Source organism: Erythrolamprus reginae, chromosome 2 (assembly GCF_031021105.1).
Source record: "Erythrolamprus reginae isolate rEryReg1 chromosome 2, rEryReg1.hap1, whole genome shotgun sequence".
In the NCBI taxonomy this organism is placed as follows: domain Eukaryota; kingdom Metazoa; phylum Chordata; class Lepidosauria; order Squamata; family Dipsadidae; genus Erythrolamprus; species Erythrolamprus reginae.
Window position 1 is genome coordinate 108,519,044 of NC_091951.1, and position 14,628 is coordinate 108,533,671.

Genomic DNA, 14,628 nt, shown 5'->3' on the forward strand with positions numbered 1-14,628 from the left:
TTCATAAATCTATATCTATTTATATTTAATAGGAATAGCTGGTAACACTGAGGCACCAAACCACCCCACTCACCACTTCCCTGCAACCAAAGCTCCCAAAGGAGGTAATATTTGTTGCACTAGCAAATTCCTTAAAAATTAAGAAATATATGTTTTCCGCTCTTTAAATATGCTTACAATTTGTCTTCACAGGCAATTTGGATCCTGAGAATGTGACTTATTCTGGAGACCTTAACTGATGGATCCTCTTCAGGTGACCTGAGGAAAACCTTCTTCTAGCTGCACAGAGGGCTCTCTGGGGCAGGGGTTTCCAACCGTGGCATTTTTAAGACTTGTGGACTTTAAGCTTTAAGCTGGCTGAAGAACTCTGGGAGTTGAAGTTCACAAGTCTTAAAGTTGCCAAGGTCGGAGACCCCTGCTTTAGGGCAGTATTCTGCTTCCCAAAATGCTTAGCTACAGATAGCCATGGCAGCTTCCCCCAACTTAATTCTCTTTAGATGGCTGAAATCTGGATGTTCTCTTTGCACACTCTATAGCTTGCTGGCTAGGAACTGTGTTGAAATCCCAGCTGTATGGAGATACCAGGTTAAATAGGGCTGGCTTAGAGGGACTATAAAGGACCTAAGTTCCTTAGCTCCTTATCCATACTCATTTCCCAGCTAATACTGCCCACCTCTAATTCAGAAAAGGTGTAGAGATATCAAGGCAAGTAGTAGTGACTTGCATCATATATTAGATACAAATATCTACCATGCAATAAAGAAATGCAGTTCAAATGTTATTCCGAAGGGGCAAAATATCTTGATTAGGTCCAGTTGGCCTAATACGCAGCTAGATGCGTAGGTTTCAGAGAGTCCATGCTTATAATGTTTTGTATATTCATGTGTGAAGAACATATGTATGGATTTAAAAGCTAAATGAATAACTTCCTTGAATTGGTTTGATCAAATTTATTGAACTGGTACCTTAAATATTTAGAGCCGAGAGTTAAATAAATGTCGTTTAGAATAACTTGCAGGGAAAAAGATCTGAACAAAAGGAGCTTGTGGCAGTACATGAGAAAGTTGAATAATGCTACAGTAATCCATACGATAAGATTAAAACACATATGATTGGTTCGGAATCTTGAAAATATGTGGACTTTCCCAGTTTAGAGAGACCAAGCTAGACTCAGACCTCTAAATAATAGTTTTGTTTCTGTAACAAGTATGGTTACCATTTTCTTTTTTCTGTTTTTCTCCTTAGAAGATATGAAGCAAGGAGGCCAGCACATCGGCCTAAGAAAGCCAAATTGTCTTCAGCTTGTTTCGCTTTTACTCTGCTTGGATTCCGATTTCAAGAATTACTGTAACAGCAACCTGCTTCTAAATTTATCAGTTTAAGAATTATCCTTAAATGGAAAAGAAAGAAGGCTGAAAAATTATTACCGACAACAATGTTCAGTGTAGAATTATCCTTTTAGAAAAGTGACCTATGCTTATCCAGGACTTTAACAAATAAGCAGGAAATTTAGATATCTCCCTGTATAATCAGTTCATGCCCACCCCCCACCCCCAATTTTGATGGTTAATCAGTTAACATCACTCAGTGCAAATATTTCAATATCAATCCTCTTCCATATATTCATTTGCCATCAAACAGGAATTTAAAAAGATAACAAAAGATGCCATTTGTCCAAAATGCTTTCTTTGCAAGGTTTGTTTCAGACTGCCTCTCCTGATTTTACAAAGCTCACCTCTTCATATTATCATTTACTTCCTTATTTTCTCAACCTTGGCAGCTTTTAAGTTAGATGGATGGACTTCAACTCCTAGAATTTGAAGTCCACCCATCTTGAAGCTAACAAAGTTGAGCTACACCGATTTACTATATTTTATGGGAATTAGAACACAATCTCTAAAAGTAACTTTCCTGAACTAGCACCCTGCGGGGGCATTATTACCAGGTCAGAAATCTAGGCCAGCATGATCTTTGATGTTACTCTCTAAGACAGTGTTTCTTAACCATGGCAATCTAAGATGTTTGGGCGTCAACTGAGCCAAGAATTGCTAAGGTTGAGATACCTATTCTAGGGATTCTGGGAGACACCAAGATGGGGCACACTATTTTACAGGGAAGGAGACATTCTTGCTTCCAGAAAGGCCAATTTTTCTAGCTGGATGGCATAGGTAGCATGTTTTTTCTTTCTAAGAAAAGCTTAGTAGAGCATTAAACTTTGGCCTACCTTCTTTAGTAGCATCCTTAACATAATCTTTAGTTATTGAGCAAGTTAGGAGAAGCAAAAAAGTCTTTAAAAGATACTTCTAATTGATGATAGGCTCTCAAGTTTATATACCAATCCTAGTTCTATGGTCGCTCAATGATGCACGCTGAATATATAATCACTGATAACAAACTAAGATGATTTTAATTATAAGCTTTTTCAAAATAAAAAAAGTAACCAACTAATGAAGCACTCTTCTGCTGAAGTGGATGATTGACCCTTTCACATTCTAGCAACGCACAGGCTGCCAGAATATCCTGTCCTTTGAAAAAACTGCAGTTGCAGAAAGAAGAGGCTGCTGTGTTATTTTGCTCAGTAATCGCTAATGATGTTATTATTCCTGGCATGCTTTCATTTGACTCTGCCCACAATCAGAAGGCAAGCGTGATTGGGATGCTGCCTTTATTGTTGGCCACAGCAGACTTTGGAGAAAGGGGAATCTACACAAAGAACACCTTTCACAGAACGTCCCATGCATAACCTTCAGAAGCAAGCAGCAACCATTTTAATAGGCTTCCTTCCATAGTAACAGTGCAAAGGATTGAGGCCATGGTTGAATTCTGCTTAGTAAGTGAAGCTTGCCAGCCACCTGCACTTTGCTGACATCCACACTAGGTTGGTGGCCACAAGGTGTGATGTATAGAGACGGGTTTAATAAACTTTGATCAGATCCAATGGATGCCAAATTCCACGGCATAGTTATTCAGAAGCGGATGGAGTAGTTAAGGGAGCAAAACAAACAGATGGCTTACACAAAAATACTTGTTTGAAGAACCCCTTTCCAAACACCTCCATTTTGCTTTTGGTACGATTGTTTTCATATTTTGTAATAACATAACAGTACTGTCTCGGGCAGCCAAATACATTAAACCAGTGGTCCCCAACCTTTCCAGCTCTGCAGATGAGCAATTGGGGAGGGGGGGGTGTTAGAGGGGGTGATTTTGCAGGCTTGCTCGCTGCTCGTAGGGTTTGGTTCCCAACAGACTAGTATGGAACAGTATCAGTTCATGAACCGGGGATTGGGGACTCCTCCATTAAACCATAAACCAAACATCTGCCCTTTTTTGCCTGGGCAGCTAGTTTGTGATTCAGGGCATTGTATGAACAAGGAACTACTGAAAAACTTGTCAAACCGTACACAAGTGGGTTAAGCCAATACAACTTTTTCTGCTGACTGCTGATTGCCTGCAGTTTGGTAGCTCAAACCTCACCAGCTTAAGGTTGATTCAACCTTTCATCCTTCCAAGGTGGGTAAAATGAGGACCCAGATTGTTGGGGGTAATATGCCGACTCTGTAAAACTGCTTAGAGAAGGGTGTAAAAGGGCTATAAGGTGGTATATAAGTCTAAGGGCTATTGCTATAACTAGCTGTAAGGGCCAGTGGATCTCTTGTAGGAATGAAAAAAATGGGAAGTAGCCAATTTGTGAGAATAATACTGAAAAATGAGGTACAGTGATCCCCCGCTCGTTGCGAGGGTTCCGTTCCAGGACCCCCCGCAACAAGCGGGTTTTCGCGAAGTAGCGCTGCGGAAGTAAAAACACCATCTGCGCATGTGCAGATGGTGTTTTTACTCCCGCAGCGCTAGCGAGGAGCCGAAGATTGGGGGCGGCGCGGCTGTTTTAAAATGTCGCCGCCGGCATGGGGGGCTTCCTAGCAGCCCCCCAAACCCGGGTTGGGGGTCCGGGGGGTGCTGGCAAGCCCCCCATGCCGGCGGCGACATTTTAAAACAGCCGCGCCGCCCCCAATCTTCGGCTCCTCGCTAGCGGGCAGGCAGGCGGCGGACAAGCCGTTCGCTGCGACAGCCAGCGCGGAGAAGCCGTTCGCTGGCGCTGGCTGTCGGCGCTTTTGAACTGAGTCCCGGAGCGAATTCGCTCCGGGACTCAGCTCAAAAGCGCCGACAGCCAGCGCCAGCGAACGGCTTCTCCGCGCTGGCTGTCGCCGCTTTAGAGCTGAGTCCCGGAGCGAATTCGCTCCGGGACTCAGCTCAAAAGCGCCGACAGCCAGCCGCCAGCGAACGGCTTCTCCGCGCTGGCTGTCGGCGCTTTTGAGCTGAGTCCCGGAGCGAATTCGCTCCGGGACTCAGCTCAAAAGCGCCGACAGCCAGCGCCAGCGAACGGCTTCTCCGCGCTGGCTGTCGGCGCTTTTGAGCTGAGTCCTGGAGCGAATTCGCTTCAGGACTCAGCTCGAAAGCGGCGAGAATGAACGGCGTGGGCGGGCGAAGGGCGGGCGGCAGCGAGGAGTTTGCGTGGGCGGTGGGGAAACTCCTTGCTGATGCCCGCTGCTCGCCCTCCCGCCAGCAAGAGGGGGAAGACCCAGGGAAGCCGCCCAGCAGCTGATCTGCCGGGCGCCATCTACGCATGTGTGCCCATAGAAAAAAAGGGCACACATGCGCAGATGGTGTTTTGACTTCCGGGTTGAAAAATCGCAAATTACCCTGTTCGCAATGGTCGGGGACGCAATAACCGGGGTATTACTGTATTGGAAACTACAGAGTGCAGATGTATCAACTGCTTCCCTAGAATTAGAGCAGGCATCTCCAAAGCTTTTCATGATTTATTTATTAAATTTATATGCCACCTTTCTTACAGTTTGAAGCAACTCTGGATGGCTTACTCTATGACTTAAGTAGATAGTAAACAGCATATGGGCATTTGAAATTCTGTACAATATTGTGGGCCTTTTGCCAAGGTGTCAAACACTAAACCAGCAGTCAGCAACCTACGGCTCTAGAGCTGCATGTTTTTTTGATCCCTGGTAGGCCAACATGGATAAATCGATGAAAAGTTTCATGCTAGGTTCTGTGGCTGCTCAGGAAAGTCGGCATGGGAAGGGTTTTGTGGCTCCCGATTTTTTCTTTTCTGTGGGAAACAGGTCCAAACAGCTGAGTGTTTAAGGTTGCCGACCCCTGCACTAGAACTTCAGCACCACAGAATGGAGAATATAATTCAACAGAAAGGATCAGAATCATTGCAAAGTCCCTCACCCCATAATAATTGCTGACAAGCCATTGAGTCCTAAAGGAACAAAAAATTATCACCATTCTCTATTTAGTTTCTGGTACAGGTGACAAATCAAGACATTTCACTCCTACTTTACAATTTTTTTTTAAAAAAAGTTGATATGAGTTCTGCATGCATCTTTCATTGTCATCACTTTCTAAAAACATTGTGTGCAAAAACTCTGCATCCAAGACTGATTATCCCACTCTTCCAGGAAAGGTTTTTTCCTTTCCTAGAGTAATGTAAGTACGTTTTTGATAGAAGCATTAATTACCATATTTTATGGACTATAAGACGCACTGGTGTATAAGACGCACCAAGATTTCAAAGAGGTAAGTAAGAAAAACAAGTTCTTATCCTCCCAAGCCTCCGCACACTCCATTTTTTGTGAAAACGGACCCGATTTTCACTCAAATTTTGTGAAAAATGGCACACAATATGGTTTGGGAAGCCTGCAGTGCTCTTGGGGGCTGGGGAAAGGCAAAATGGTGGTTTGAGAAAAACAGCCTGTTTTCTTGCAAAAATGGGACATGGGGGCAGGACTTTGGGAGGCCAAAATTGGTGGTATTCGGTGTATAAGATGCACCAACATTTCTACCCTCTTTGTTTTTGAGGGGTCGGGGAAGGTGCTTCTTAATCAGGCCTAGTGGAGGCAGGTAGAATGCTTCTTCTCCACATCCTTTGTATCTAAAGCTTAAAAGAATCCAAAATAATAACGGTTTTCAAGGTCAGTTAATTATAACTTACCCCGACACCGCTAGATTCTGTGTTGTCATGATCAAGGTAGTGGGGCAGGAAGAACTTTAATGTTTCCATAACTTTCTTGGTTAGGCTGTAAAGGAACAATCTCCTTTAACTGAAATAATCAAGTTGGAATTTCCTACCAGAATTCCTACGTTGTTAAGTCTTGCTTCTAGTAGAAGACAGGATTGAATAAAATAAGAGTTGGGTATGACACACACACATACAGAACTTTATTTTAGAAACATAGAAACATAGAAGATTGACGGCAGAAAAATACCTCCTGGTCCATCTAGTCTGCCCTTATACTATTTCCTGTATTTTATCTTGGGATGGATATATGTTTGGCGGGACCCAGGGGAAGAGCCTTCCCTGTTTTATAGAAATTGCAGAATCTAGTTGCTTATACCATATTTTTCAGAGTATAAGATGCACCTAAAAGAGGGGGGAAATATTGGTGGGTCTTATACACTGAATACAACCATTTTGGCTGTCTCGAAGCCCTGCCCCCCGCATCCCATTTTGGGACAGAGGGTCTGGGAAACCTGCAGAGAGCAGGTTTCACAAAAATGGAAACATTTTTGCCATCCCCCAGCACCCAGGAGTTCTCTGCAGGCTACCCAGACCCTTTCCCCACCCCATTTTTGCGGGGGGGGGGATGACCTAAAAATGGTCAGTTTTTTTAAAAAACTGGGCTGTTTTTGCCTCCTTTAGCATGACTGCAGGAGGAATTCTGGAAGTTGAAGTCCAGCAGTCTTAAAGCTATCAAGTTTTAAAACCCCAGGGACTCCAGGGTTAGGGGTGCAAGGGTATTCAAACTTGGCAAGTTTAAGACTTGTGAACTTCAACTCCCCTTCCTGAGCTAGCATGACTGAAGGAGGCATTCTGGGAATTGAAGTCCACTAGTGTTAAAGCTGTTTGTAAAAGGTGTACATAGTTGTACAAAAGTATACATGATTGTAAAAAGTATTCTGCTACACTGGTATTTTATTAAATAATATATTACTATACCATTTGGTTCAGAATACTTTTTTCTTTGTTGTCTTACACTCTTCATAGCCTGGCTGTTTTTTAATAGATGCCCTTTGGTCTTCTGTATTCCATTCTTCAGACATTTTTGAGACGCCTGTAGTTTATAGTTTATTAGATTTGTATGCTGCCCCTCTCCGAAGACTTGGGGCATAGAGAATATGAAATTGAAAAGCTATATGGGGATAGAGTAGGAGAGGCACTCTGGAAGTGATGGAATGATTAAGAATCATTTTGATATCTAGGGTTAATACAAGAACAACTCTTTGTCCCAACTAAGCATTAACAAATTAGAGGAATACAGAGTGAGATTCCATAAACTTTCCATGACAATCTGAAGGCTGGGAACCTGTCCCAGCAAAAGACAAACATAAATGCACAAACATATTCAGTATGAGATCTGAATTTTGCCAAATTATTAGCAATGTTTGGGTGTGGTGGAGAAATTGTGCATTTGTTTAGGTTTTACACACACAAATCTGCTTTTTCCAGTCAAAATTGTTTATCTTTTATTATTAAAAAGAGGAAGGATGAGATGGAAAACCAACCCAGAGACAACACAATTTTGTACATGCTGGACATAAAGAGAGACAAGGGACGTCCCTTCTTGAAAATGAAAATAAAAAGTTGACTTAAAAAAAATAGCTGGAAGGAAGAGATGGTGTTTCTTTAAAAATATAACTCTTAAGTGTCAAGAAAAGGGAAGGAAGAAGAAACAGCAATGTAAAAATTCTTCAGTAAACAAAGCCAACTTTTTGTCTCTGCACATGTCTCTTATGAGAGATCTCTTCAGACATCCAGATCTTAAAGATTAATGATAAAAGTTGTGTCCTTCTACTAAGCCCATCCATATCCAGGTCACTTGAAACACACAGTTTCTTAGCTTTAAAAGTCATCAGTAAAAGTAGTTATAAATTAAATTCAATCTTCGACATTTGGTTTTGTTGTTTTAAAAATATAAGTGAATAAATCCTTTCTAATTAATTAATGTACTTCCATTCTTCAGGTTGAATTACAAAGCCCCTGCAGAGAAGAGACAAAAAGACAACATTAGGAAAAGCACTGTGGTGTGCAGGGGAGACAAAATAGGTGGTGTGCCTGAAATTCTTTTGGCAATTGTTTTGCCCTGAAATGAGAGTTTGTTGGGTCTTCTTAAAAGGAAGGTACAGTAATACCTCATGATACGAACTTAATTGGTGCAAGGAGGAGGTTCGTAAGACGAAAGGTTCGTAAGACGAAACATTGTTTCCCATAGGAAACAATGTAAAGTCAATTAATCCGTGCAACCAAACCCCCCCCCCCCCGGCAAAAAAACGGCTTTCGGCGACTGCTGGGAAGCCGCGCGGCTGTTTTAAAAGGTGACAGCCGGCCTGGGGGGCTTCCCAGCATCCCCCCGAACCCGGGTTCGGGGGAGTGCTGGGAAGCCCCCCCAGGCCGGCTGCGACCTTTTAAAACAGCCGCGCGGCTTCCCAGCTGTCTCCTGAAGCCGAACGCGGAAGTTCGGCTTTGGCGTTCAGCTTCGGGAGACAGCTGGGAAGCCGCGCGGCTGTTTTAAAAGGTGACAGCCGGGCTGGGGGGCTTCCCAGCAACCTCCCGAACTGAACCCGGGGTTCAGAAAAATTTTGCCTCTCCTTACGAACTTTGTTCGAGTTACGAACCGGCGTTCGGGAGGCTTCTGGGAAGCCCCGCCGCCCAGCTGTCACCTTTTAAAACAGCCGCGCGGCTTCCCAGCAGTCTCCGAACGCTGGTTCGTAACTCGAAAAAAGTTCGTAAGAAGAGGCAAAATTTTTCTGAACCCCGGGTTCGTATCACGAGTTGTTCGTAAGACGACGGGTTCGTATCTTGAGGTACCACTGTAGTTAAACGAAGCGTTTCCAACAGATTTGGATATTCAGCAAATCCATAAAAGATTATTTCTCTTTTTCATCTGTGACTAAAGTTACCTAAAATGGAAAGTACCAGAAAACCTTAAAAACAAAAGAAAGCTAAAAGAAGCAGAGGCAGAACTTGGTGAAATTAGTGGGGTATCTGGTTCAAACAGTGGTTGATTGCTGCCAGTTCAGATCAGTTCTTTAGAATTGGTAGCAGAAATTTACCACCGTTTGCCAAACCAGCAGCGATGAATGGCGGTCCATGCTCCCAAACCAGTCCTCTAGTCACCATGGCTTGGGAAAAAAAACAACCTCTGAGCATGTGCAAATGCTTCTGCACATGCACAGAGAGCCATTTCTGGGTGTTTTTTGCAATGTGACAGGGGCGTGCAAATGAGTGAAGTGAGAACATGTGTGCAAAATGCACACTTCCATTGCGATCAGAACTGGTAGGGAAGGTAAGTAGAAACTACCTATGAGTTATGATGATCTGCAGTACTGAAAATTTCTGTAATGCAACATACATTATACAACAACATACATACAACAGCCCAATACTGGGCATTATGGGGCATTAGAAATAAAAAATATCTGCAGGTCATCAGACTGGGAAGATATCTAATTTATAAATATCTAATGTAAACAGGATTGTCTGCAATGTTAAGACGTTGATTAAGTTAATTGAAACTCTACTATATTACAATCATACATTAGTAAACATAATTAATAAAGACAAGGTAAAACTGAGATCAGTTTCAACTCAACTCCTGATAATTACAGCTATGCAGATTTCCTGACAACATCTCAGAAGTATTTGCCATTGTTTTCTTCTCCTTTCAATCAAGGTGGTTTCATATACATGGTATTCTTTGGGGAATGAAAAAGAAAATTAGCCACTGCCTTCTTTTGGACTTTGTTGTCTGTTTTCGTAGTTTGGATGACTGCCCAGTTTGGCCAACACGAACCAGCTAAAGCCCTCCAAAACATCTTAAACATAGCAGTCACACTATGCAGGGCAGACAGGAAGAATATTAGGACTGTACATCCATGAACACTAACTAGCTGTCAGAAGACACAATGAAAACTTTTAAATATCACAACACATGGACTTACTCAACCATAGTTTCAACTGGAAGACTGAACTATGTTGCCTTAAACACGACCTAAGCATAGCCCATAAAATCTTCTGCTACAATGTCTTTCCTATCAACCACTACTTCAGCTTCAACCATAACAACATACAACAAACTTAACCCAGATACAAACTTAAAGTAAATCGTTCCAAACTCGACTGCAGGAAATACGACTTCAGTAACTGAATAATTGATGCATGGAACTCACTACCAGGCACTGTAGTATCACCACCTAACCCCCAAAACTTTACCCTTAGATTATCCACTGTTGACCTCTCCCAATTCCTAAGAGGTCAGTAAGGGTCGTGCATAAGTGCACCAGCGTACCTTCCGTCCCCTCTCCTAATGTTTCTCTCTTATTAGTATCAATGTATATACAGATATACATTGTATACATTGTATAAGGTATACACATATATATTGTATAATGTATTCACATACACACTGTATACATGTATCAATGTATATACACATATATACACACACATAAACAATGCACTACTTGACTAAATGAATAAACAAATTGTGAGCAGCCTAGACCTACTGTATTTTTTGGACGATAAGCACTGGAGTATAAGATGCCCCAAGATTTTGAAGAGGTTTAAAAAAAAGGATTTTGCCCTCCCCAGCCCCCAGCATCACTCTATAGCAGTGTTTCCCAACCTTGGCCACTTGAAGGTATCTGGACTTCAACTCCCAGAATTCCCCACAGCCTTTTTGTTTTTCTCTCCCCCCCCCAGCCCTCAGAATCACTTTGTGTGGGGGCGGGGTTTTTGGAGGCCAAAAATGGCTGCCTTCTGTTTATAAGACGCACCAACATTTCCACCCCCTTTTGGGGGGGAGGGGAAAGGTGTGTCTTATAATGCAAAAAATATTGGTAGTCAAGTTGGAAAATGCTAGAGAATTTCTGGAAACCTGGAACTCGGAGAAATCAACTGTGAACATGGGAATAAATCTTATTTACACACCAAAGGAGACAATAAAAACCCTAAGAAAAATATAAGAAGACAGAAGCCAATATCCATATAAGCAGGGATTGAACACTGGGTAAACAATCAGGCAGGAAACAACACCCTTAATCAAGTAACTATCAAGGAGAAAACCACAACCCTCACTAAAACTGGCAGAATAATATATCGTATAGTAATAGGGAGCAAATTCCATATTCACTGGCACTGATGTTATCTACTTGGATACTGAAATGTCTGCAAGCAAACAACCAAGTCCAAAGAGTAACAAGGACTCCACAATACAACCCTGAGCCACAATTGTAATTGCCATGAGATTTCTACAATTTCTCAACAAAATATTAACCTAGCCCAATCTTGCTTAATTTTGAAAGTATACCTCCAGGAGATGGACCACTAATCCCTTTGTTTCTCTTAGAGAACTCCCCTTGGTTGTGTCAACTTTTAGTTATGCAGTTCCTTGATGTTTACAGGTGGGAAAAACAGAAAACATTTGTGTATGCCCTAAAATAGGTTGATTCATGTCATAGAAACATAGAGGATTGATGGCAGAAAAAAAACCTCATAGTCCATCTAGTCTGCCCTTATACTATTTCCTGTATTTTATCTTAGGATGGATATATGTTTATCCCAGGCATGTTTAAATTCAGTTACTGTGGATTTACCAACCACGTCTGCTGGAAGTTTGTTCCAAGCATCTACTACTCGTTCAGTAAAATAATATTTTCTCGCGTTGCTTCTGATCTTTCCCCCAACTAACCTCATATTGTGTCCCCTTGTTCTTGTGTTCACTTTCCTATTAAAAATACTTCCATCGTGAACCTTATTTAACCCTTTGACATATTTAAATGTTTCTATCATGTCCTCCCTTTTCCTTCTGTCCTCAAGACTATACAGATTGAGTTCATTAAGTCTTTCCTGATAAGTTTCAAACAAACAAATTTACAACAAAATCCAAATCCTGACCTCATCTTATTTTTCACCTTTGCCCCTTCCACTGTATCCATAGCCCTTCCACCATAAATTAAATGCATCCCCAAATTTCACAAGGACTAAAAGTGATATGATTAATGTTCCAATATCTAAGGGGCTGCCACAAATAAGAGTGGGTCAACCTATTCTTCAAGGCACCTGAAGGCAGGACAAGAAATAATGAATGGAAACTAAGCAAGGAGAGAAGCAAACTAGAAACTGATGAGAGATTTCCTGACAATTTGAACAATTAATGAGTGGAAAGACTTGCCTCCAGAAGTTGTGGGTTCTCCAGCACTGGAGATTTTAAAGAAGAAATTGGACAACTATTAGTCTATAGGGTTACAGATATAGGATTTCTTGCTTGAACAGGGAGTTGAATTAGAAGATTCCCAGGGTCCCTTCCAACTCCGTTTTTCTATTATCTGATTTGCTTTAATTACAACCTGAAAAAATATTCTGCAAGAGTTTTATTTATATAAGCACTGCTGTCAGACAAGTGAAAATCACTGTTAAATTCTAGAGGGGAAAAAAGAGGTTCTTTTCCATTCACCCACTTTGAACTCAGTGTCACCTAATTGCCTTTCTATGTCTGATAACCTCCTGACATATTTACAGTTCATCTGAGCACAGGAAAAGAGCAAGGAAGATGGTAACAGATTAAGGAGTGCTCATCTAACATATAATTTGCAGGGATGGCTCAGTGTACTTACATGTTCATGCCTTTTCTGGAAGGTTATCCGTTTTCTGAAAGAATCACAAAGCAAATGGTTTCAATTTGTCCTTTTCACACAAAACACAGAGAGATAATAATGTGCTAAGAAAAACAGACCACGTTGGGGGAAAAAAACACCAGAGACTTCTCAGTTCTTCAATGGAAGAGAGCTCAGTTTCAAAATCAGAGTCTGCCTTTCATTTATGTTGAAGATAGATACCGTTTCCCCGAAAATAAGTCACCCCCGAAAGTAAGACGTAGGAGGTTTCATAGAATTTCCTAATATAAGGCATCCCCCGAAAGTAAGACATAGGAGGCGTTTCGTTTCGCAGCATTCCCGAACAGAACATATATAAGATATATTTGAAGAAAGTATAATTGTTGTACATGGAAATAACAGTACGGTAGTAGTAAGAAATTCTTGATAGGATTCAGTTTGTCTGGCTATGCTGGTTTGTGATGACAACTACTGTACAGTATATAATAATGTTAATTTTTTTGTTCAGTAACAAATGTGAATTCTTCTTCATTAAAAAAAATAAGACATCCCCTGAAAATAAGACGTAGCACATCTTTGGGAGCAAAAATTAATATAAGACGCTGTCTTATTTTCGGGGAAACGATACATTTCTGGGGAAAGATTAGACCAGTCATGGCGAACCTTTTTTCCCTTGGGTGCTGAAAGAGCATGCACATGCACTGTGTGGCTCGTGTTTCACCCTCCCCAGGCTCCAGAGGCTTCCATGGAGCCATGGGAGGGTAAAACGCCCTCCCCCATCCCACCCATAGGATCTCTAGAATCCAAAAAAACCCCTCCCAGAGCCTCTGTGCAAGCCAAAAATCAGCTGGCCGGCACACACATGAATTTTGACGCTTCCGCGCCAGCAGATATGGCTCCATGTACCACCTGTGGCACCCATGCCATATGTTTGCCATCACTGGATTAGACTACATTTTGAGTAAATATATTCTGAAAGTTCTGGAGAAGAGGTAAAAGCTAAGCGAAACAAGCTGAATAAGAGTAATTTGCCCTGTTCAACATACGTGTAAAAAAAACCAGATGGAATGTTTTGTACTAAAGAATCCTTGGCCTCTAAAATAATAATAATAATAATAATAATAATAATAATAATAATAATAATAATAATAATAATAATAATAATAATATTGTCACTTCCTTTCTGATTTGGTTTAATACTTGGAACTCTAGAAGAAGCAAGCCTTTTAGATTATATTAAAAGAGTTATTTATGATCTTGTCTGTATTTCCAAATGAGGGATATTTTTCAGCATCCCACCTCTGATATATTACCCAATCCGCTCCCTAGGCCAGGGGTGTCAAACTCATGTTGTCACGGCAGGGTCATGTGACATATCGGGGCTTTTTTCCGTTTGCTAAACCGAGCGGGGCCAGGGCCAAGGCCAGCTCATGATACATCCAGGCTGCTGGCTGTGAGTTTGACACCCCTGACCTGGGTTAAAGCACCTCTTCTCAAAAAGAGTCACCTAGAAACACTACTTTTGTGCAGAAGTGTGTAAGAAAATTACTCCTCCATTTAATAGTTTTCCTCTTCCATCTTATTAATAACAATCAGCCTAGGGGATTTTCTGGTGACCACATGTGGCCTCAAATTGTACACCTGTGCTCTGAAAAGAGTTTTGGAGCATTAAAAAAAATGCCATGAGTCTAAGGGTAGCTCTGTATGCTCACTGAATTAAATGTATGCCCGAGTTAGATAAATACAAAACAATGAGACCAATTGCTCAAAGTCTACGGACCCCTTCAATATATTATTATTATTATTATTATTATTATTATTATTATTATTATTTATTGGATTTGTATGCCGCCCCTCTCCACAGACTCGGGACAGCTAACAACAGTGGTAAAACAACATGAACAATCCAATTAATAAAAACAACTAAAAAACCCTTAT

At 41.4% G+C, this 14,628-nt stretch overlaps 2 protein-coding genes across 4 annotated transcripts in view; one reads left to right on the forward strand and one right to left on the reverse strand.

The window, feature by feature from the left end:
* CD74 (CD74 molecule) overlaps nt 1-14,628 on the forward strand; it is a 119,204-nt gene that overhangs the window by 26,838 nt on the left and 77,738 nt on the right. The window contains exons 8-10 of one of the 3 annotated variants that reach the window (XM_070739066.1): nt 33-104; nt 193-253; nt 1,249-2,452. In XM_070739066.1, the coding sequence (XP_070595167.1) occupies nt 33-104; nt 193-239 (119 nt within the window). In that variant the 3' untranslated portion in view covers nt 240-253; nt 1,249-2,452. Of the gene's footprint in view, nt 1-32; nt 105-192; nt 254-1,245; nt 2,453-14,628 lie in introns of those variants that run through there. The other 2 variants (XM_070739065.1, XM_070739067.1) reach the window with 2 other exon arrangements.
* TCOF1 (treacle ribosome biogenesis factor 1) overlaps nt 7,517-14,628 on the reverse strand; it is a 56,698-nt gene continuing 49,586 nt past the window's right edge. Inside the window, exons 18-19 of the mRNA XM_070739064.1 lie at nt 12,691-12,724; nt 7,517-8,056 (exon numbers count right to left, since the gene is read on the reverse strand). Of these exons, the coding sequence (XP_070595165.1) occupies nt 12,695-12,724 (30 nt within the window). The 3' untranslated portion in view covers nt 7,517-8,056; nt 12,691-12,694. The remainder of the gene's footprint in view (nt 8,057-12,690; nt 12,725-14,628) is intronic.